The sequence below is a fragment of the Dendrobates tinctorius genome, unplaced genomic scaffold (genome assembly GCF_039654945.1).
Source record: "Dendrobates tinctorius isolate UK_male_01 unplaced genomic scaffold, ASM3965494v1 ptg000120l, whole genome shotgun sequence".
Lineage (NCBI taxonomy): Eukaryota > Metazoa > Chordata > Amphibia > Anura > Dendrobatidae > Dendrobates > Dendrobates tinctorius.
This window is the reverse complement of record NW_027361788.1, coordinates 37,771,384-37,794,546: the sequence shown is the minus strand read 5'-3', so window position 1 is coordinate 37,794,546 and position 23,163 is coordinate 37,771,384. Positions and strand designations below refer to the sequence as shown.

General features: G+C 41.2%; 2 protein-coding genes across 11 annotated transcripts in view; one reads left to right on the top strand and one right to left on the bottom strand.

Annotated features, from left to right (window-relative positions):
• Positions 1-23,163, top strand: part of RALGPS1 (Ral GEF with PH domain and SH3 binding motif 1) — a 1,264,350-nt gene that overhangs the window by 646,591 nt on the left and 594,596 nt on the right. The window lies entirely within an intron of this gene.
• ANGPTL2 (angiopoietin like 2) overlaps positions 1-23,163 on the bottom strand; it is a 57,029-nt gene that overhangs the window by 31,390 nt on the left and 2,476 nt on the right. For both annotated transcript variants that reach the window (XM_073541179.1, XM_073541178.1), the window contains exon 2: positions 11,695-12,558. In XM_073541179.1, coding sequence (XP_073397280.1) covers positions 11,695-12,499 — 805 coding nt within the window. In that variant the 5' untranslated portion in view covers positions 12,500-12,558. The remainder of the gene's footprint in view (positions 1-11,694; positions 12,559-23,163) is intronic.

Sequence of the window (23,163 nt, the reverse complement as noted above, 5' to 3'; positions counted from 1 at the left end):
TTGGACAAGCCAGTTACATTTTGGAAGAAGGTCCTGTGGACTGATGAAACAAAGATTGAGTTGTTTGGTCATACAAAAAGGCGTTATGCATGCGCTGTATTGTTGACCGATGCACAGTGACACCATCTGCAGCAAAATGATGCTGCAGGTCTTTGGAGGTGATCTGTGGATTGTCCTTGACTGTTCTCACCATTCTTCTTCTCTGCCTTTCTGATATTTTTCTTGGCCTGCCACTTCTGGGCTTAACAAGAACTGCACCTGTGTTCTTCCATTTCCTTACTATGTTCCTCACAGTGGAAACTGACAGGTTAAATCTCTGAGACAACTTTTTGTATCCTTCCCCTGAAAAGCTATGTTGAATAATCTTTGTTTTCAGATCATTTGAGAGTTGTTTTGAGGAGCCCATGATGCCACTCTTTATAGGAGAATCAAATAGGAGAACTGCTTGCAAGTGGCCACCTTGAATACCTTTTCTCATGATTTGAAACACCTGGCTATGAAGTTCAAAGCTCAATGAGGTTACAAAACCAATTTAGTGCTTCAGGAAGTCAGTAAAAAGTAGTTAGGAGTGTTCAAATCAAGAAAATGATAAGGGTGCCCATACTTTTGCACTGGTCAAATTTTGTTTAAATGCAGATTGCACATTTTCTGTTAGTACAATAAACCTCATTTGAATCCAGAAATATAACTGAGTCCATCAGTTATTAGATATATGAAACTGAAATAGCTGTTGCAAAAACCAAAATTGTTATAAAGAAAAAAGGTTAACATTAATAGGGGTGCCCAAACTTTTACATATGACTGTATCTCTGTAGTAAGCTTGGTTCTGTTCCCATATCTCTGTAGTAATCTCGGTTCTGATCCCATATCTCTATAGTAAGCTTGGTTCTGCTCCCATATCTCTGTAGTAAGCTTGGTTCTGCTCTCATATCTCTGTAGTAAGCTCTGTTTGCTCCTATATTTCTGTAGTAAGCTTGGTTCTGCTCCCATATCTCTGTAGTAAGCTTGGTTCTGCTCCCATATCTCTGTAGTAAGCTTGGTTCTGCTCCCATATCTATGTAGTAAGCTTGGTTCTGCTCCCATATGTCTGTAGTAAGCTTGGTTCTGCTCCAAATCTCTGTAGGAAGCTCGGTTCTGCTCCCTTATCTGTGTAGTAAGCTTGGTTCTGCTCCCATACCGCTGTAGTAAGCTCGGTTCTGCTCCCATATCTCTATAGTAAGCTTGGTTCTGCTCCCATATCTCTGTATTAAGCTTGGTTCTGCTCTCATATCTCTGTAGTAAGCTCGGTTCTGCTCTCATATCTCTGTAGTAAGCTCGGTTCTGCTCCCATATCTCTGTAGTAAGCTCAGTTCTGCCCCCATATCTCTGTAGTAAGCTTGGTTCGGCTCCCATATCTCTAGTAAGCTCGGTTCTGCCCCCTTATCTCTGTAGTAAGCTCCAGTTAGTTTCCTTATCTACGTAGCAATCTATGTAGTCAGCTTGCTTCTGTTACAGTATCTATGTAGGCAGCAAACTTGGTTCTGCTTCCATATATATGCAACTAGCTTCGTTCTGTTCCCATATCTATGTACCACCCTGTTTTTAAAGCCTGTTATCTCCTCTTCTTTAATGCAGCGGTCAGAGATAAGCAGGGCAAAAGCACCGCGACTGGACGGCCACTGCCTTGTGATTGCCCCCCAGGTTGAAAAGTGCCAGCCAGCCCCTGTCTGTGTAGGATGCAAAGCCTTAAGGGCCTGTCACACTAAGGCGATATCACTAGCGATATCGCTATGTCTGATACTTACCTCTGACCGCTCCCCCGCTGGCTATCGCTGATCGCGTGAGAACGTCCTGGGCCGTTTCTCGTCATCAGCTTCCTGCTGGGGCTTCCTGCTGTGGAGATGAGCGACGCGTGGACGCGGGCGGAAGGACGTCAGGATTGCCTCGTCTGACAGGTGAGTAGCGACCCCTGACCCCTGTGATGTCGCTGGTGAGATCTGCCTGTGTGGCAGCTCACTAGCGACCACTTAGCGATGTACCAGCGATCCTGACCGCGTCATATCGCTGGAACATCGCTAAGTGTGACAGTACCTTTAGTAATAATGTTCCACAAATCACCTGTCTGAGACTTTTCATCTTCAACTTTCCCCTTTGTGTAGTAGATAGTGAAGTTGAAAATTGCTCTGGATATCACTGTACAAATCCACTCTGCAGGTCCTGCAGTAGGAGAAAGGGATAAATACCACCAAAAAATAACTTTGTCACTTTGTAATGGTCCTTTGTGGGATGGAAGTAGACTTCATGTCCCTTGTTCCGAAAAGGTAAACCGCTTGTATAGGACGGTCATCATGGATCTCTTTTTATCAAATTCTTATATGATGGGTTTTAATTCATAATTATAAACTGTGATGCTTCCTTTCATCATTTTATTTCAGATGGTGGACCTAATTTGCCTACATGGCTGTCTGTCCCTATTTTCATCTGCTGCGAAACCCTACCAGTTCTTAACTACAGAGATGCCTATTCACATTAGATGAACGCCAACCAAACCCATTTTGGTGGGACCACTGACCAACTAATGTGTATGGAGGCCTCCTGACTCTTACTGGCAGTAGCTTATTTCCCTTTCCTCATTGATAATTCTTAAAACCTGCAGCTGAATGGCGGAACGGATATCCGCTAGTGGTTAACTTTTATAATGAATGGTCACCTTAAAGAGTTGAAGCTAAGTTGGTTAGTTATTAGCTATTCATAAGCTAAGTGATATCTTACTGATGCTGAAAATCTGACAGCTTGGACCGTCATTGAGCCCAAGAAGGAGCTCTGCAGGTTCTGAGTGGAAAAAAAGTTGAACGTTCGCCCAACCGCTGGATGAGTTGACTATGGGACTGCCAAAGATATCACTTTTAGTCTCATGGAGGATGAATGGAGCGGTAATAGTAGTATGCATGCTCACCCACATCCTCTATTTAGATAGCACCTTTCTCAGAATTGGTGGGGATCCTAGTGGTGGACTACCAGCAGTTGATAAGTTATCACTTATCCTTTGGATACTTGGATAACTTATTACAATCCCTGATAGACCGTGTACTAGGTTTCTTCAGAAAAGGCTCCTAGACACCTGCTAGTGCAAAGCTAAAAGGAAATACCCATAACACACATGCACGTTACCACGGGGATGCACACAGCCACGTAAACATTGTCCTCTTTTAATGATATGATGTATTAACTGATGACTAGGTAATGAGAAATCATTGGTTTTGCTGCAATGCAAAGCTTGGAATTAAGGCTTGTTTTCATGAATCAGCCACATGTTTACAATATTCCCCCTTGGCCACATCTACGGCTACTTCATTTTTGTGTGTTTTGGCTGGGTATATGTTCTTATAACACCTCGCTGTGTGGTCCCGAACAGAGGTTATTGTTTTGGGTACGGAATGAAATATTTTGAGTTTCTATAGATATAGCTCAACAAATAAATGCCACCAAACCATGGAAAGTGAGTGTAACTCGCACATATTTTTGTACAGCCAGGTTACATTATTATTACTGGAAACCATGAGCGTTAAGATCTCCGCTATTATCTGTTAGAAAAATATTCTGTTTTTTTAGTAGTTTTGTTTGGAAAATGACCATTTCTAGCTCAGAATTTCACATGCTGACAATGTTTATGTTGGTTTCATGTGTAAGTTATGCTGCACAGCTATATAATAATGACTTGCATATTTGCAGCATGGGAGGTGTCTATGAAGACAAGGTTCGTCTATTGTTTTATTCAATTTATCGTCTGTTTTATTAAATGTGAATTGTATAACCGAGTGAGCACAAACTGCATCTGACAAACCAATTGACTTACTACAGTGTGAATTGGGTTCAGAAAAGGTGTTCATCAATATCTGGAAAAAATAACGCCGTTTTTTTCTGCAAAGGGTGGATACGCTATGTGAACCACTATACAGACTGCATCTGATATTACAGTTTTCACTGAAATGAAACTGAGCTACAACACCAGACTTGGCCCATGGGGAAAAGTTGTGCTGTTTCTGGAAGAAAAAGTGCAGCACTGTAAGCACTGTACTTCTTAGACCCTAGTCCAGAGCCTCTCACCTAGCCAAATCAGATCTCATACTTTGCACTGACGAGAGCCAACAGCTCGAAACACCGTGTCTGCAAATTGAGATTCTGATTTGGCTTGTATCCTAAGTCATACTACAAGACTCGTTAAAGGGTTGATTGTGACTTGTAGGATCGCTACTACCAATAGGTGGCGCTGTAGAGTAAAAGTCCTCTTTCTTTCTGAAGAGGCAATTTGCATATTATTTTCCCAGAGGAGCATTGCACGGCGAATAAGTCTCCTTACCTTGACAAGCCACAGCTGGCATGTCACTCTCCGCAAGGAGAAACCTTACTTCTTAGACCCTAGTCCAGAGCCTCTCACCTAGCCAAATCAGATCTCATACTTTGCACTGACGAGAGCCAACAGCTCGAAACACCGTGTCTGCAAATTGAGATTCTGATTTGGCTTGTATCCTAAGTCATACTACAAGACTCGTTAAAGGGTTGATTGTGACTTGTAGGATCGCTACTACCAATAGGTGGCGCTGTAGAGTAAAAGTCCTCTTTCTTTCTGAAGAGGCAATTTGCACTGTAAGCAGGAATTGAACTAGTTATTGGCTGATTGCTTTCCTTCATATGCCTTAAAAAGTGGTAATTTGGGCTGGTAGGAGAAGGGTTGTGGGAATAATTCAGTGAGTGTTCTCCTGTCCTTGTCCTGTTCATGCCCAATGCACTGTGTGAGGTGGTCCTGAGGCCCTTTAACTTCCCTTTGCAGTTTTTAGCTGTTTGGAGGACTCTGTAACGAAGATCGACAAATATTTTTCCCTAGTGATCACGCTGTAAATACTGCTATTTCCAGAGATTGTCTGGCAAGCCTCACTTCCACAATGGGAGGGTAGTGGGACGCCGCTGTTTTCACATCTATATCTAGGACAATTGCCTGATACCTGACAGTTTTCACATGTCCCAGCAGGTATATGTTATTAGCGATGTCATCAGTGCTGATCACCTCCTGATGCGGAGGTAAAGGCACTAGACAATCCCTATAAAGTGTGTCCATATCCACTTACCATATACACCAGAAATGTTGCTTGCACATAAGTTAAACATACTCATAGGCTCCCATTCACTTATCTAGTACCCTTTTGGTCTCATTAAAAGGGTAAACAAAGTACATTTTGATCAATAAATCTTTGAATAATAATAATTTCCACAATTGGAGGTGTTTAAAAAAAATATTTTTGTGCTGAGATTTTATTAATGTGCCCCTGCTTTATACTGTGTAATAGCTGTGTCTGATCGTGCAGAAACATGGTCTGATCATACCATAGCTCATGGGGAGTGAATTTCAAATGAGTGCTCGCTCACACTGCCGTATAACACTGCCAAGCGCTATCCGATAAAACATATGTCATACTATGGGGCAGTGCAGATAACTATTATTTTCTCGTGCCGATTTGGCATGAGAAACCAATTGCAGCATGCTGCATGTGCATTCCATAAATCGGCCCCATCCTCATCCAGGAGAGTGGGACGATTTTTTTTTTTCTTTCACTTTTCTCACTTGTTTCACTTGTGTTCTGTCCATATACAATCTGTTTGTTTTTTTTTTCACTTTACAGCTATTAATCTTTTGTCGGACCATTTACAATTTCCTATGTTTCAGAATTGTAATGTATCTGTAATAATCAGATGCTCTACTGAGAGTCTACATAGCACCCAATTTTTTTTCTCTCACACCCATCACATTTCGGAATGAAATCACAGCATGCTGCAGTTTTTTTTCATGCTCAATACAGCTGAGAAAAAAATACACAGATTTGCACTTCCTCATTAAATAACATTGGGCCAAGTGCAATCCGATTGCACGCGTCCGATTTATGCTCTAGTATGAGCGAGCCCTCACAAAAAGAATCAACTGCGATCCCATGCTGTCCTGTCTGTATGCTCTTTTGCTGCAAAACAGGATCCTATCTATTTTATTATTTCTAAACACTGTTTTTCGGTGATTACATTGTATCTCCGTTCATACTGCACCCACACACACAAATTATACACCATTTGAAAGGTAAACTTGCCCCCTTCAGTAAGAAAATAGCCAAACAAACCACACATCCACGATTTGATCACAAAATACAGTTTAAACATTAATTTTCATAAACCTGCAGTAAGGAAAAATGACCTGCATGTGGCACCACATTACCAGAAAGCACACTACCACAAAGCTGCTTACAGACATCACAAACAAATCCAAACATTTGCCTTGGGGTCTTTCCAGCTTGCTCAAGTGCTTGCCCAGCCTATTTCAGGCACATTGGAGGATTACACACTTCACTGCAGGTGAGTCACATATGGAAATACATTTGTAAACATGGACTGCTTTTTCGCTGATTACTTCGCCTGACACAAACATTTGATAGGTAAACTTGCTCCCTTCAGCAAGAAAAGAGCCAAATAAACCACACATTCACGATTTTATCACTAAATACGGTTTAAACATTCATTTTCATAAACCTGCAGAAAGACACAATGACCTGCAGGTGGCACTTCAACCGGAAGACTTTTTTGGCCTCTACTTATCAAACCAATTTATTATATTACCAATCTACATATATAAATACCTGTCTGTGTTCATCAGCTCATGAAATACATTTACATTTCACCAGCTTGCTTTTTCTGAAATTGCCTGTGCCCTCGACGACCAATGTGCGAAAATTTAGCATGAGCCAAGTTACTAACCTTTAAATGCTAATATACACTGCTCAAAAAAATAAAGGGAACACTAAAATACCACATCCTAGATATCTCTGAATGAAATATTCCAGTTGCAAATTTGTATTCATTGCATAGTGGAATGTGTTCAGAACAATAAAACATAATAATTATCAATGTAAATCAGAATGAATATCCCATGGAGGTCTGGATTTGGAATGATACTCAAAATCAAAGTGGAAAATCAAATTACAGGTTGATCCAACTTCAGTGGAAATACCTCATGACAAGGAAAAGATGTTCAGTAGTGTGTGTGTGTGTGGCCTCCACGTGCCTGTATGGCCTCCCTACAATGCCTGGGCATGCTTCTAATGAGGCGGCGGATGGTCTCCTGAAGGATCTCCTCCCAGACCTGGACTAAAGCATCCGCCAACTCCTGGACAGTTTGTGGTGCAAAGTGACGTTGGTGGATGGTGCGAGACATGATGTCCCAGATGTGTTCAATCGGATTCAGGTCTGGGGAACGGGTTGGCCAGTCCATAGGTTCAATGCCTTCATCTTGCAGGAACTGCTGACTCACTCCAGCCACATGAGGTCTGGCCTTGGCCTGCATTAGGAGGAACCCAGGGACAACCGCACCAGCATATGGTCTCACAAGGGGTCTGGGGATCTCATCTCGTTACCTAATGGCAGTCAGGCTACCTCTGGCGAGCACATGGAGGGCATTGCGGCCCTCCAAGGAAATGCTACCCCACACCATTACTGACCCACTGCCAAACTGGTCATGCTGAAGGATGTTGCAGGCAGCAGATCGCTCTCCACGGTGTCTCCAGACTCTGTCACATGTGCTCAGTGTGAACCTTCTTTCATCTGTGAAGAGCACAGGGTGCCAGTGGCGAATTTGCCAATCCTGGTATTCTGTGGCAAATGCCAAGCGTCCTGCACGCATTTAGCTGTCAACACAACCCCCATCTGTGGACGTTGGGCACTCAGACCATCCTCATGGAGTCTGTTTCTAACGAATTGTGCAGGCACGTGCACATTTGTGGCCTGCTGGAGGTCATTTTTGCAGGGCTCTGGCAGTGCTCCTCCTGTTTCTCCTTGCACAAAGGCTGAGGTAGCAGTCCTGCTACTGGATTGTTGCCCTCCTACAGCCCCCTCCACATCTCCTGGTGTACTGGCCTATCTCCTGGTAGCGCCTCCAGCCTCTGGACACTACGCTGACAGACACAGCAAACCTTCTTGCCACAGCTCGCATTGATGTGCCATCCTGGATGAACTGCACTACCTGAGCCACTTGTGTGGGTTGTAGAGTCCGTCTCATGCTACCATGAGTGTGAAAGCACAACCAACATTCAAAAGTGACCAAAACATCAGCCAGAAAGCATTGGTACTGAAATGTGGTCTGTGGTCCCCACCTGCAGAACCACTCCTTTATTGAGGGTGTCTTGATAATTGACAATAATTTCCATCTGTTGTCTATTCCATTTGCACAACAGCATGTAAAATTGATTGTCAATTAGTGTTGCTTCCTAAGTGAACAGTTTGATTTCACAGAAGTTTGATTTACTTGGAGTTATATTCTATTGTTTAAGTGTTCCCTATATTTTTTTGAGCAGTGTATTTCTGCAAAGCTCAGCAGGAAAAGACCCTATCTACCAAAGTCTAGCTATTATTTGGGAATCTTCTAGGTCTTATACTATGATCTGGATTATTTGTCTTCCTTGTACAGAAGATTTGGCCATTACCAATATTATGAATGAAGTACGCCAAGTTTTCTTCTAGTTTTCTACTGTGCTTAACACTTTAAAGACTTTTTAGTGTGCTGATTGACAGCTGTGCTTGGCCTTGACTTTGATCTAGAAGCTGTAGGAAATTTTAACATGGACCCTGGTGACTAACACCATGGCCCCCCTGTGGTGGGTCAACACCTTCAAACCTCTGAAGCCTAGTTGGTCAATTTTCCCTTCCTGCCAAACTCTCCTTCCCCTGGGGTTCCTTGCAGCCCACAATAATTATGATAACTTCTTATACTGCGGATTAAGAAAACAAAGAATTGTAACTGTGATCTGATGTCGGGAAACTTGGCGGGTCCAGAAGAGAGACTAGAAGTTTCTGGTAATCTTCTTAGTCCCTGGAGTTCAGGAGAAGCACTGCAGCTGAGGTCAGTCCACGTGGACTCATATCTTCACGCCAAAGGCATTCGGTAATTGCACTGGAAATGGAAAAATCGCTGGAACTGAACACAAAAACCTCTGCAATTTATACAAGGCTTATTGCCGGGATCTCCATGTACGTCAGCTGCATAAAGATCCTTCAGGGGGTATTTTTTTGGATGAGGAAGGGATTAGTCTGCTGTGGAAAGTATGTACTCATTGTCTGACGTCATTCAGTGCTTTATTCAGTTTCATTGCCTATATGAAATGCATCCAGAGCCCGAACAGCAAGCAAGAAGGGAAAAAGCTAAAACCTTGATGTCTATTCATATTGCGACATCATGATCTTACAATGGTTTTGTTTTGTTTTAAATGCATTCGACCTATGCATCAATAAAGCTTGTGGCTCACTCTCCAATGCAACCAGGGAGAGTGCACCAGGGAGAATGTTAGTGCAGATCCCTTGTACAGTTTACACGTCTTTAAACTCGCTTTAATTTGCCAAAAAAGGCCCCCTTCACTCATCCGTATAAAGCATGTACCTGATAAATCGGTACCAGTGCCATCAGTGTTTTCCATCAGTGTGTCATCAGTGTCTGTTTTTACCATCAGTGTCATCAGTGTTTTTCCGGTATGGATAAAGAAAGAAAGAAATTACAAAGCTTCTCCTTTACTTTTTATTGTTAAACATGGACAGCACATAGATGGCATACGGATGCTATCCCTGTGCTTTACTTGTTTTTCACGGACTCATAGACTTGTATTGGCACTTGTCATCCGTGCTACCAAAAAAAAAACGGGCATGTCTCCATGTGTTTTGCACGGACATAGCACCAAAGACTATAATGTATATGTGTAGTTGCCGAGAAAAAAAAAAGATACCTCACATACTGGAAACGCGAAAGTGTGAAGAAGGACTAAGAGGGGTTTTTATTTTTACCCAGCTACCTTAGATTTTCCATGATCTCTAGAATCTCCTACATGGGTCTGAAGATACATATTTTATGGGATGTGGTGGGGGGTGGGAAGGCATAGTGGTCTAATCCTTTACAGCCATGCCTTTTACTCTGGCTACTACGTATAAAAACAAACAAGAAAAGCAGAATTAAATTATCTTCCTGAAAAAAAAATAATAATTTTAAGTAATTTAATTTAGAATCATTTGCATCTATTAACCATAGAGGCTATGAAGTGCATTTTTTTTTCTCTTTGGTTGACCCAACTTCTACTTGCTTTCAATATGTGACATGTAATGCTTAATTTTACCTAGAGTGGGCAGTGTGGGGAAAGTGAACACTTGTGTCAGGTTCAGATCCAAGCATCAGAATTTGTGATCAGCTTATCAAGGGACCCTTAGAACAAAAGTGGGTGATCCAAAACATAGATGAGTACATACAGTCTTTGCAATTGTACGTACTGACAGCAGGGAAGATGCACTTTAACTTTACATTAAGCCATTAGTCACATAATATTGATTTTATAACATGGGTCCCTGTCTAAAATCAATGGCAGCTCTATGCACTTTTTCCTCAATACTTATATGGCATTCATGTCTTTGCCTTGCTTATTTGGCTCATATATACGTTCCTACTGATTGTTCCTCACAGGCAAAGTCTAAAATATTCCATATTAAAACTGCTCTTTGTTTAATCTTTTTTCCAAACACCAATATTTTTTTTGCCAGGGTGCTTGGACTTAGTTCAGAGTTTGGCAATTGTCTGAGACTTCAATTATATGTCCTAATTAATTTATATTTCCAGTGAGCCTGTTGTAAGCAAAGTCTGTGCTCTTACTAAACTCAGACAGATGCTTTTCTAAATATTCCCTTTTAATAGTAATGGAAAAAATTATACCTAAATTATGAAGTGGAATCTCACAAGAAGTAAAAAATAAAATCTGCAATGTTTCTGTCTGCCAATAAGTATTTACCAACTTTTACCCCAATTAAAGGCTGCAATATGAAATATGTGGAAATGATTTAGTGACTTGTAAAGGGTATCTCCTACCCGCACAGGAGTTTTTCTATGGGGCACTCAATGGGATGACCTATATTAGGCAAATAGATCCATTTAGGACTATTTTTAATCTTATTCCATACATTTTTGTCTGTTATATCTTTAAAGCATTGTTTACACCAATATAATTGATTTTTTTCAGACGGAAAACGCTCATTAAATGATTAAAATAGTGAAAAAAAGCCAGTGAAGAAAAACATATACCACTCTGGATAGGTTATTGGATTTTTGGAGTTTTACAGTGGAGTACCGTGGTTGAGGGATGCCACTTTATAGGTTCCTTCATCACCTTACTTTAAATGTATAGGTTACCCAGCGCATGAGTTTAACTTAAGGAAAGAACACTGTCAGAAAAGAGCCTATCATTACTCAAAATTGCTAATCAGAGGTTGTCAAACCAATATGGGTTATACATCCCATGCTCATCTGCAGCTAGGCCATACATCCCCAAGAAACCAAAAGAGTTGTAGTCATTTCTAGTACAGAGGTATAGATCAGTTCCTTACTTACAATGGCATCTATACTTGCATAAATTTTGAAAATTTATATATGAATGTTATTTTCCACAGAATTATTTATTTTACAAACTTAGCAAAAATGCTTGCATTTTTGTTTGGTAAAATAGAATGGCCAAAAGCTAAAGAAAGCAGAAATCAGTTTGTATGTAAATGTTACTACAGCCATTTGAAAAGTTACTGTATATATATCCACAAAAAAAAAAGACAAGTTAAAGGAAGTTTAGCCCATGACCTTAACCTCCGTTATACTTCACTCACCTGAAGGTTTGTCTGTAGACGTAGGTATACTGGTGACTACTGGCATAGTAGGCAGGGGTGGTGGGAGAACTTTTAGGTTTTGATCTCCCTGTATCTCATTGGTAGATATTTGGTTTATACGGTTATAGTTGGGAGGCTGTAGCACTCGGTTCGGCTGCTGGGGTGGCTGTGGTATTGGCCTTGATTGCGGCACCTTTTGACATTGTTCTTCAAGCTGTGCAATCACTATAGACTGGTTACTTGCTAAAGAGGCCAAATGCTGGTACTTGTGTTCTAGATCCTTGTACTTATTTGTGAGTTGTAACATTTCTGCTGTTTGGTTTAAGACCTTGTTTTCTAGCTGTGATAGTTCCAGTGCATTGTCCCTTTTCCTAATTATTTCATGCAGCAGCTGCATGTACAGCTGGGTCACTCTAGAGTTCATGTTTCGACTCTCTTTCCGCAAGAGTTTGACCTCATTGACAATGCCCCCGTCCACCTCTACCAGCTGTTGCAAAGTTTCAATTTGTCTCTTCTGCTTGACTAGTTCAGTATTTAGCAGTTCGATCTCATGTTTGTGCACCCTGCTCTCAAACACCGTCTCCTGCTCCTTGGAGTTAACACAAATGGCCCCAGTGACTTTTTGCTGGGGCACAATGAATGTGTAGCTGCACTTGTCTGATGATTCTGCTGATCGCCTCTCTCTGTTCATGTAAATGAATTCTTGCTCGGTGCCCTCACTGTTCTGAAATTCTTGAGTGCTGGCGCCATAAGTCTCCCCCACAGTGACAAGGAGTAACAAAGCGACAACCGTCAGAGATGTCATTGTCCTTCAGTTTATAAGTGAAAATCACAAACAACGGAATAATCGTCCTCTTCTCAGTCCTATAAAGGAAATTGCAAATATTAAAATAAATGCAGCAACTTACGTTTGTTCCGACATACAAGTTACAGATAAAGGGGACAATGCAATACACAAAAGCCATGTGGTTGTAAGGAGGCTCTTGGAAAAAGGAGGAAAAACCCAGTAGGGTCCTATCGCCTTTACTACTAGTTGGTATGACTATGATCCAGTACATGTCACCCACTAAAGAAACTGCTTTTTTACCAAACAAGTGGTCGATGGGTCCAAGAGTCATGAAAGGAGAATCTGGACAAAATAAATTACACATGAGAAAGCTTCCTAAGTCCACAAGCAGCATGTGTTTCCCATTCTTGGTACTCCGTAACATTTACTAATACAATTTTACTTTGCAATTAATTCCTTCAGTTTTGTGGCTTTTAAATAGCACAATATGTCCTTGCCTATGTTCTATAATTTCAGTTAATTGGAAGCTGTGTCGTGCGGGTGTGAAAAATACACAGTTTAGCTAATTAAACCACAGGTCGCTACCATGTACTCATGAGAAGAGACTTCACAAGTGACATGGAGACGTCAACCAATATAAAAGAGGGGATGAGACATTAAGGCTGTGTGCACACGTAGCGATTTTTAAGCGTTTTTGCCGCGATTTTCGGCGCGAAAACGCTTAAAAATCGTGTACAGAACGCCCCCCATGCATTCCTATGGCATTCCGCACATGCTGTGCTAATGCTGCGCTTTTTTCCGCGGCGGAATCGCATCGCGGAAAAAATCGCAGCATGCTCATTCTTTGTGCGGAATCGCAAAGAATTGCCGCGATTCCGCACCCATAGGAATGCATGAGAATCGCTTACTTCCCGCATGTGGCTATGCCCACCATGCGGGAAGTTAAGCGTCTCATGTGCGGTTGGTACCCACGGTGTGGAGGAGAGGAGACTGTCCTCCAGGCCCTGGGTACCATACCCCTGTAAAAAAAGAATAAAAAATAAAAAATCGGGGTATATTTACCTTCCGGCGTCACGCGCTGCATTCCCGGCCTAAGCGTTCCCAGTAATGCCTTGCGGCAAGGTCCTGTGATGACGTAGTCTCCCGTGACTCTAGCGGTCTCGCGAGATCGCTATAGCAACGCGAGACTACCTCATCACAGGTCTCGCAAGGCATTACTGGGAACGCTGAGGCCCGGGAATGCAGCGCGGGACGCCGGAAGGTAAATATACACCGATTTTTTTTATTTTTTTTAGCATTTTAACATCCTATCTTTTACTATTGATGCCGCATAGGCGGCCTCAATAGTAAAAACCTGGTCACACTTGTCAAACACTATGTTTGACGAGTGTGACCAACCTGTCAATCACTTTCCAAGCGATGCTTCAAATCGCTTAGAAAGTGCTTGAATATCGCACGCGAAAATCGCGGCAAAATCGCGATCATAATCGCGGTAAAATCGCAGTGAAATCGCGCGGAAAAAAACGCGCGATTTCTGGGAAGGAGTCCGGTTTTTAGTAAGCGTTTTAAAACGCTACGTGTGCACATAGCCTAATTGTATAAAAAAAATTGACTTGACATGAAACCCCGCATTGTGATATACTAATGATAACATTCAGGGCATCGGAAAATCTCATATACTTCCCCATTGAATAGGTCTTTTCTTTACTCATTCAATGTTAAAGGGATGGTAGCACTTATTTTCTGAAAATAGAAGTGTCATAAAACTCTTCCTGACTATAATGTGCCATCTGCCATTTCTGGAAAGTTCTTCATTCCAAAGTTATTGCAGTTCAAAGATCAATATTTTGTCTGAATTTGAGCTCATAGTCACAATGTTGTTTATGGGAGACAGTGCATCTAGTGGCCATGGTTGGTAGCGCAAATATCTTTAATTTTGCAAAAAAAAAAAAAAAAAAAATGCAAGAAGCACTCATTATTTAAGGAGAAGGCTAAGAATATTGTATGTAAGTGGAATTGAACATTTGGCAATCGCTACACTGAGATCTTTACAGTGTGAGAAATTTTCATTGAATTCACCAATAAAGCGTCCAACTGCATTTATTTATTGGTGTCTGTGTGGTGCTACTTTACTGAGCTCTGTGTAAAATAACATGGGTACAAAGCAGCCATTCTTCCCATTAGCAGAAAAAGAGCGTCTATTATTTTTGGAAAATGCTTGCCTCCATGAAATCTTTACAATCAAGTGCTGGGATGGAAGGTTGCTAACCTCATCATAGTGAATCATTTTGCTGAAATTGACTATTTTTCCATCTTCTTTAAGAAGTCCTGGAGTTAAAAACACCCTCTGATGTACACAGTAAGGTTTTGCCGCAGGCACGAATGGCGAAAGCATTATGGGTTACGAACCCTCTGGCAGTGGAATAATTTCCTTTTACCAGCCTTGACCGGCCACTTACTGTAAATTCCACAAACAGCAAGACGGGAAAAGGAATAGCTCTAAGTTCATTGTGGGCTTGTGGTTGTCTAGGAAATATCTCTTCATAGAAGGTTCTGTATAACTTAATTACTAAACATATTGCATTTAGCCTTTTTTGTAGCTGAGCAATTGCTCAAATTGTAGAAAATCTTACTAAACATGAACTACCTATTTCTTGTTATTTTAAAGGGACCCTATAAAAAAAGGCTGAAGTAAAATGCATACTTTTTCTGTGCAGTTAAAATAAATGGAAAAGTCGCTGCTGCCAACTATAAATGTATGCATGTGAAGGCTTCCAGAAATAATTTTACCATTTTATCAAAGCTAATTTGCTTCTTCCTCTGTTTGTTAATTGTACCATTTACTGAAGCAGTTCCCTGTTAGGGAAGAACTAGTATGATGATCATCCTGATACCCCTTGTTTGTGAATTTAAGAAGTACAATTCTACCTGACAACCCCCTTTTCACTCAGAATTGACTGGTTTGCCTTCGCAGAAGCCTTTTCTGACCTGCCATTTAAACTGCAGTGGCCAGACAGAAGTCTTTTTAAAAGAACCCCTTTAGTTAATCAGAACATTAGAAAGAGCAATATAGAGGCACATGCATATAAAAAGTGTCAACCAAAACCCATAAATTTCAATTGACATTAGAAACTAGCTTATATTTATGGGGTCTGCTAAGTCTTTCTTGACAGTGTTGAAATGATGAAGAATCCGACATGTTATTTTGTAATATACCTTAACTTAAAATTACATTTTCAGGTCAAAAATTACTCCAAAGTGCCATCTGCTTTCTTTTGTTTAATTCTCAGCACATTGTCTGTTGTCATGTATCATCCCTCTGTAACAGTATAGGCTGATTTCAGGAAGGGCGGATCTTTGTCTCTCTACAGGAAGTAGGGGCGGGCCTTTGTCTCTACAGGAAGTGAGGGTGGGTCTTTGTCTTTCTTCAGGAAGAAAGGGCGGGCCTTTGTCTCAACAGGAAGTGAGGGCGGGTCTTTGTCTTTCTACAGGAAGAAGGGGCGGGCCTTGGTCTCTACAGGAAGTGAGGGCGGGTCTTTGTCTCACCACAGGAAGTAGGGGTGGTCTTTTTCTCCCTGCTCTTGCTTTTCAGGCAATCTGTATATGGCCAGAGAGGCAGGCTTTCAGTTTGTTCAAACCTTTTGACAGTGGCAGAAACAGTGTATACAGGGAAGTTATGAAAAGGAAGTCAATAGTGATGGCAGAAAGCTGATGATGTAGAAGAGCTGTTGTCTCAAAAAGAGTTGTGAATTTACAGGGGTTGAGAATCGGGACATATTAGAATAGTATGTTAACCAAGAGCACTTTTGGGAGATGAGAGCAGACTATACGTTTTCTTTTTTTTATATGAAACTATGCATAACTCAATATCTCATGGGCACATTTTCTTCAAATCAAATACATAGTAGTTTTTAATTGATGTGTATGGAAGGGAAAGTATATACTATATTTTGCATACCCACAAGGAAAGAATTTAATGTAACAGAAAACTACATTTCTTGGTTAGGGAGAGCCTCCCTAGATAGCTTAGTCATAACAGCTGACTTTTAAAGCACAACTCTTCACTCCATCGCCCTGAACTCACTGTTGGCTATCTAGGAGAAAAACGTCACATGCATAAGGGATCTGAACATGGAAAGGTTCCAAGTCTCTGTCCATTAATGATATGCCAAGATATGCGAAAGATGGTGTGATGCTGTCACTCTTGGACCAGAAGTCCCAGGCAACTGACACTTAAAGGGAATCTGTCACCCCTTTTTTGAGATATCATATAATGATATCATTCAATTGTGTGTCACATAAGGATTCTCTTAGTACTTTCGCTTCCCCCTGACCCCGCACCTTTCATGCATAAATACCTTTTTTATATCGGTTCAGATGTATGTAAACTGCCGCTGTCCGGTCTGCTGGACGGGGCTTATTCAACTACTCCCCCCCCACTCCCTGTCTTGCTCTACGCATTTCTTGTTGTATAGAGCAAGACAGGGAGGGGGGAGCCGTTGAATAAGCCCCGCCCATCGGACCGGACTGCAGCAGTTTACATACTTCTGAACCTATATAAACAAGGTATTTATGCATGAAAGGTGCGGGGTCAGGGGGAAGCAAAAGTACTAAGAGAATCCTTATGTGACACACAATTGAATAATATCATTATATGATATCTCAAAACAGGGGTGACAGATTCCCTTTAAAGGTCTTTGATCTTGGGCTTAAGAGGGATTTACAACAATTAGGCAAATGCTGTGCCAGTCATAGCTTAAGTGAGTTTAGCACTATAGCATCCCACAAAAAAAAGGCAGCCAGTGGGCGTTACTGTATATGGGGGTCTCTGCTGGGACTTCTTACCCTAAAGCAACAGAGTGCTTTTGATTTCCGTTGGTTGGCAGCCACCCAGCTTCACAGCTCGTGTTATTAATGACATTAAGATCTATAATGAATTTAATACTCTCCTGGCTGGTGATATAACACATTCTTGCTGGCTGTGAGTTAAAGGTTTCCATGCTCAAAATCTTTTATATAGGAAGAACACAGAATGAACATGAGAAATCAAGCCAGAAATGATCATATATTTCCATTATATTAAGTTTACATCTATTATTATATAGTACCAAATATAATCTGGTTTTTGCTTTTCATAAGCTTTTTAAATAGCATTCTGTATCCACTAGAGGAAGCTCAGGAGTATTCTGTGTTAGTCAGCTCAATGTATGCAGTAGGCGTAGCAGCTCCCTCTAGTGGCAGAAATAGCTGTGCAAGAGATCTGGTGCGCTACAAGATAAACATTGAGCTGCATCTGCTATAAAGATGTAATCCTGTATGCACGATATTGCTCCCATAGGCTAACAGAAATTAATGGAGTGGTGGTCATACATGTGCACTACTGCTACCAAAGACCCATTGAAGTGAAAGGCTCAGTGGTCACCTGCACACATATTCACTAACTAAAATGCTGTTTGTACATTTCTTTAATTTGTTACTGTGCGCTCTTACAAAAAGTAGTTGCTACTTGGAACCATCAGCAAGTAATTGTTAGTATTTACAGATATTATGGTTTCATTTTTTTTTCAATTATTTTATGATTAGTCTATCAACACAAAATATTTCAGACACCTGGAGTAATATATAAGTACTTACAGTACATTGAGTATTCATGTACTTATGTGAAATACATCAGGTATTTTAAGGTGGTGTGAACCTTTCTGATCCGCTGTTCAATCTAATCACTTTGCCTATACTCACACATGTGCTACTTTCGCAAGAAGTATATAAATTCAGAATCAGACTACTGTTTATTTTGTAGTCTGTCGTCATGGAGACACATCAATCTGTCAAGGAGCTGTAAAAAAAATGGCAGAAGGGTTTGTGCTAACTTAGGAAGTTATCTCCTACCCTCAGGATTCTCAAGATAGTTGCAAAGTTGGGACAACCCCTTTAAATCTTTCCAAGCCTGTTTGTCAGTGTCCGAACGGTGCTTTGCACGCTCAGCTTTGTTTGACAAGCTGTGTACAAGTTGTATCTTCACGTCCAAGACCCTCAAAATTAAATAGGCTGAAGGGTTCTTTCCAAAGAATACTTCTGTAACGCTGTGTTGTCTCTTTCTGGATGTTACACTCTGATTTTTTTTTAATCTTCTTATGTTTGTATTGAGTTTTCTGGCATCACACACACAAACAACATTACATGGAAGATTTCTCAAGAACAACGCATGCAGGACTCTGGTATCTCCTAAAATGTTTTTTTTTCTGTTCTTAGAGAAGGTCAGGCACTTTTCATTGCTGGATGGATGTAATTGAACAATTTTACTTGAAAAATATTTACTGCAGTGAGAGGTTGCTTATAATATGTCCATAAGACAACAAATGCTTTATTGATTGCATTTAACTTCTTTTAGGGAACACTAATAACTGCTTCTATAGGGCAGTCACCCAGCTTTCCAAGATTCCGGAATAGTAAATGTACCCAGTTATGCTACATGTCATCCCTTATTTCTATATTGCTTAATGATAAGGCAGATTTGCTTTTTGTTGAAACTCCTTGTCAATTTATTTAACAGATGGAATGGCTTTCACTCTTTGACAATGTCCTTCTTTACTGGCTATACACATTATAAAGCCATCGACCCTATGAGTGTTCGGCCAACAAAGATTTATTCCAGATCCTCCATTGACACTAGAGGCCAGCTTGGCTGAGTGGGTATGTGTTCTCAGGGAGATGAGGGGAGACCGACACTGTCAGACTCTTAGAGCAACTTTTCTCCCCGAGAATCTGATAACTGGTCAAATGTGTGATCCTCCCCCCCCCCCCCCCCCCCAAACATCTGGTGTCAGGAAAGTGTTGGGAGGTCACTATAAATGCTAGGTGGTCTCACTGTCCCATCAAAATTAGAGGGTTTGCCAAATAAATATTTCATGTGTGCAGACAGCTTCAGACAAGCTATACAAATGCAATATAATACAAAGCTAATCCATATACGTCACTATATTTGAGATGCTATACTTTTATGTCTAAGATCAGTCACATTTGTTTCTTGTACATTCCTATGAAATCTAAGAAATCAGGTGCGGCATGATCCATCTCCGCTTTTAGTATTAGCATTGCTTCTAGGCACCAAAGACACAATTTCATAAAGGACCGTGGTGTGACGCTATACAGGTTATATGCACACATGTTTTATTGAGGCCAACACCAACAACCTATGACTGAACGTTGGCATGTTGGATCCAATATGCATGGATTTTTACACATTGTGGTGGAGGATAAGCCAACTCCTCGCAGTAAAGGGAAAACCCAAGAATGAGCAATATAGTAGGCATGTGTAGCTGGCACTGTTTCCACCATTACTCAATGTCTCATAAATATGTGGTAAATCTGTGAATCATATATGTATTATCATGTAGCAGTCAGTGAGTGATATATCACACACTATAAAGACTTTCACATCATACACCTTGGGGCACAATATCTCATTGTGATTATAGTCTGGAATGAATCAAACCGCTATAAAATACTGAGCATTGAGGTTGAGGACGATCTTTGTTCTCAGCCATTATCTGAAAAGTCTCATGCATACAGAGTAAATGTGGGGTGAGGCTGTGTGCACACGTCCGGATTTCCCCCGGATTTTATGCGTTTTTGCCACGTTTTATCGCGGCAAAAGCGCATAAAATAAGCAAGCAATTGTATTCAATGGCATTCCGCACATGCTGTGCTAATGCTGCGTATTTTTGTTTGTGCGGAATCTTGGAAATTCCACACCCATAGGAATGCATCGTTCTGCTTACTTTCCGCATGTGGCTATGGCCACCATGCGCAAAGTAAGCAGAAAATGTGCGGATGGTACCCAGGGCCTGGAGGAGAGGAGACTGTCCTCCGGGCTTTGGGTACCATATCCCTGTAAAAAATAGAATGTAAAATAAAAAATATTGTTATTCTCACCTTCCGGCGTCCCGCACAGCGTCCCAAGGCCTCAGTGATGCTCCCGCCAACTCCCGTTTCCAGTGAAGCCTTGCGACAATGATCTTTGATGAAGTCGCAGTCTCGCGAGACCACTACGTCATCAAAGGTCATTGTCACAAGGCATCACTGGGAACGGGACTTGCCGGGAGCATCGTGAGGATCGGGGATGCTGCGCGGGATGCCGGAAGGTGAGAATAACACCATTTTTTATTTTTTTTAATTATTTTTAACATATCTTTTATTACTGATGCCGCATAGGCGGCCTCAATAGTAAAAAGTTGGTCACACTGGTCAAACACTCTTTTTGACGAGTGTGACCAACCTGTCAATCAGTTCTCCAAGCGATGCTACAGATCGCTGATAATGTATGGTGGCCCAGCCTTACCTTAGGCAGCTAAGGGAATAGTGTCAGATAGCTGGGTTTTCCATTGCTGAGGCCGCTACCAATGATGAGAACAGAGAGCCGGTGTCAACAGTTTGGAGCTGAACAGCAAAATAGCATGCATCCTAGCTCTTAATTTAGGCCTCATTCATTCGTCTGTTTTCACAAACTTATCTTGTCCCAGGTTTTTCACAGGTAGAACACTTACACATTTTAGTCTAAGTAGCTATTTGCATTTCTTTTTTTTTCTTTTTTATGGACTGTGTAATCTGCAAAATCACCCATACAGCATCGTAATGGGTACAAGATTAGCATTTTTTTTTCTTGTATACAAGAAAATCATTAATGGTAAAAACTGACTCCTGGACCAAACACCGATTAGTATCTGATCCAAAACCGTGATGAAAAACTTTCCGATAGTTTTCATTCTCGTACATGAAAACAAAAGACATCTGAATGAGCCTATACAGTCTAGCCTCGTCAACTGTTTTGCCCAGTGTGTAGCATATTCTCTCTGCACTCATTGTCAGAGCGACTAAAAGTGATGGCGTTGCACAGGGGTACATGCACACAGGTCATATATGTAAAGTATTACTGTACTTGCATTCTTGATGACATTTTATAAGATCTCATGTTCACGCTGCAAAGAAAATTGAGAGATACTGAGGATTTCAAATCCACAAAATGCAATAGCAGTGAAATCTGTACCATTTAATGAAGATTTTGTGGCTGTGAATTTGCAACAGAAAAGTCGTGAACAACCGTATCCTATAACTCCTTCACATGACGGCAGTTCTCACACAAGACTGCAACTCACTACCATTTTAGAGTTGCAATTTTGCTGTAAAGCCAGGCAACTTCCCATTGCTGTTTTACTGCAAGAGAGTTAGGCTATGTTTACACGTTAAGGAAACGCTGTGGAGAGGACACAGCTCCGCCCAAAGCGCTGCCCCCTTTTCTACGCGCGGTGTCTCCGCAAGCTTGATAAACATGCTGCGGTCTATAAAGATGCGCCGCATGTCCGATTACGCAGGTCTGCCACCTGCATGTTTGCACACATAGTGGAGAAGGGATTTCATAAAATCCCATCCACTATGCTGTAACATCTGGACTGTACACAGCGTCCAATCCACAGCATTTGCTGACTGTGGAAACATACCCTTACATGCGTCTTGTGACCAGAGACAGAAAACTGATCAAATGTGGATGCCAGTAGGGTGCAGGTCACAGTGCAACATCACAGGAAATCAGAAGATGCAATGTGACATGAGTGTCACACAATTTTACCTGAATGGACAGGGACTATTCACTTTGCAATAGAGTCTTTGTTCTCTGTTTTTCCAGATTCATTACTTGAGGCTGGTGGAGATGGTGCCCCAAGTGGTAGAAAGGTGAAATGTAGGAAAAAAGCCATACCTGATATTAGAAAAAAAGTCCCATCGTTATTAGATGTTGTCTTTAATAAAAAGCAATGTGGAGACTGCCCCTCTTTGGTATATTGCTAGCATAGGGTTGCAGTGCGCTAATATATACTTCATGTTACCTTCTGCTATGGCACAAATATACAGAGACGACCAGCTCCTCTGAGACATCTTTGGTACTGTATATTTATAGTAGATAGCAGAGGCTAGAGTGACATTTAATGTGACCGGCGCTTACACCTAGAACTTTGTACAATGTTGGATCTTTGCAGCTTTGAACTTTTCACTCTGTGCGGGTTTCGGGGGTGGATGTGGGGGGCTTTTCTATAGTTTGTTCAGCTGCCTGGCTCTCCAGGAGCGATCATCCCAGTGGCTGCTATTTAATCCTTTTCCTTAGAGTGCAAGCTCTGCCGCATAGTACAGACGATGCTGTATTTATAACCCAAGCTTGTAGTTTTGTTCTGAAAGACCCTAAATTCCTGCGGACACTATATGGCAATGTGGAATCATTTGGTTCTTCAGACAAAGAACAATGACTCATGTGAAAGTTGCTTTGTCTTTCGTGATTACATCAGCTCTGTGCCCTCCTAAACCACAAACCCGCCACTAAATGGTAAATTAGTTTATATTGGAAATCTTTCTTTTTTATTATTTTTTTTTTAGACTGTAGAAATGAGAAGTAACTTGGTAGCCACACTCCTATATCCTATGAGCACCTATGCTCCTGTGGTAGCATGGATGATTGGCTTCTCTGTTTTTCCCCTTACTATGAAAAGCTAAGTAGTTGTGCCATTATGAGCTGGCTGCCATAACTTAATACTGGAGAGGATCAGATGTCTTGAGGCAGCTGCCTGGAACCCTTATCTCTCCCATCTAAATGAGCTACAATGAACACTCTGTAAACCTTTATCTCAACAAAGTTA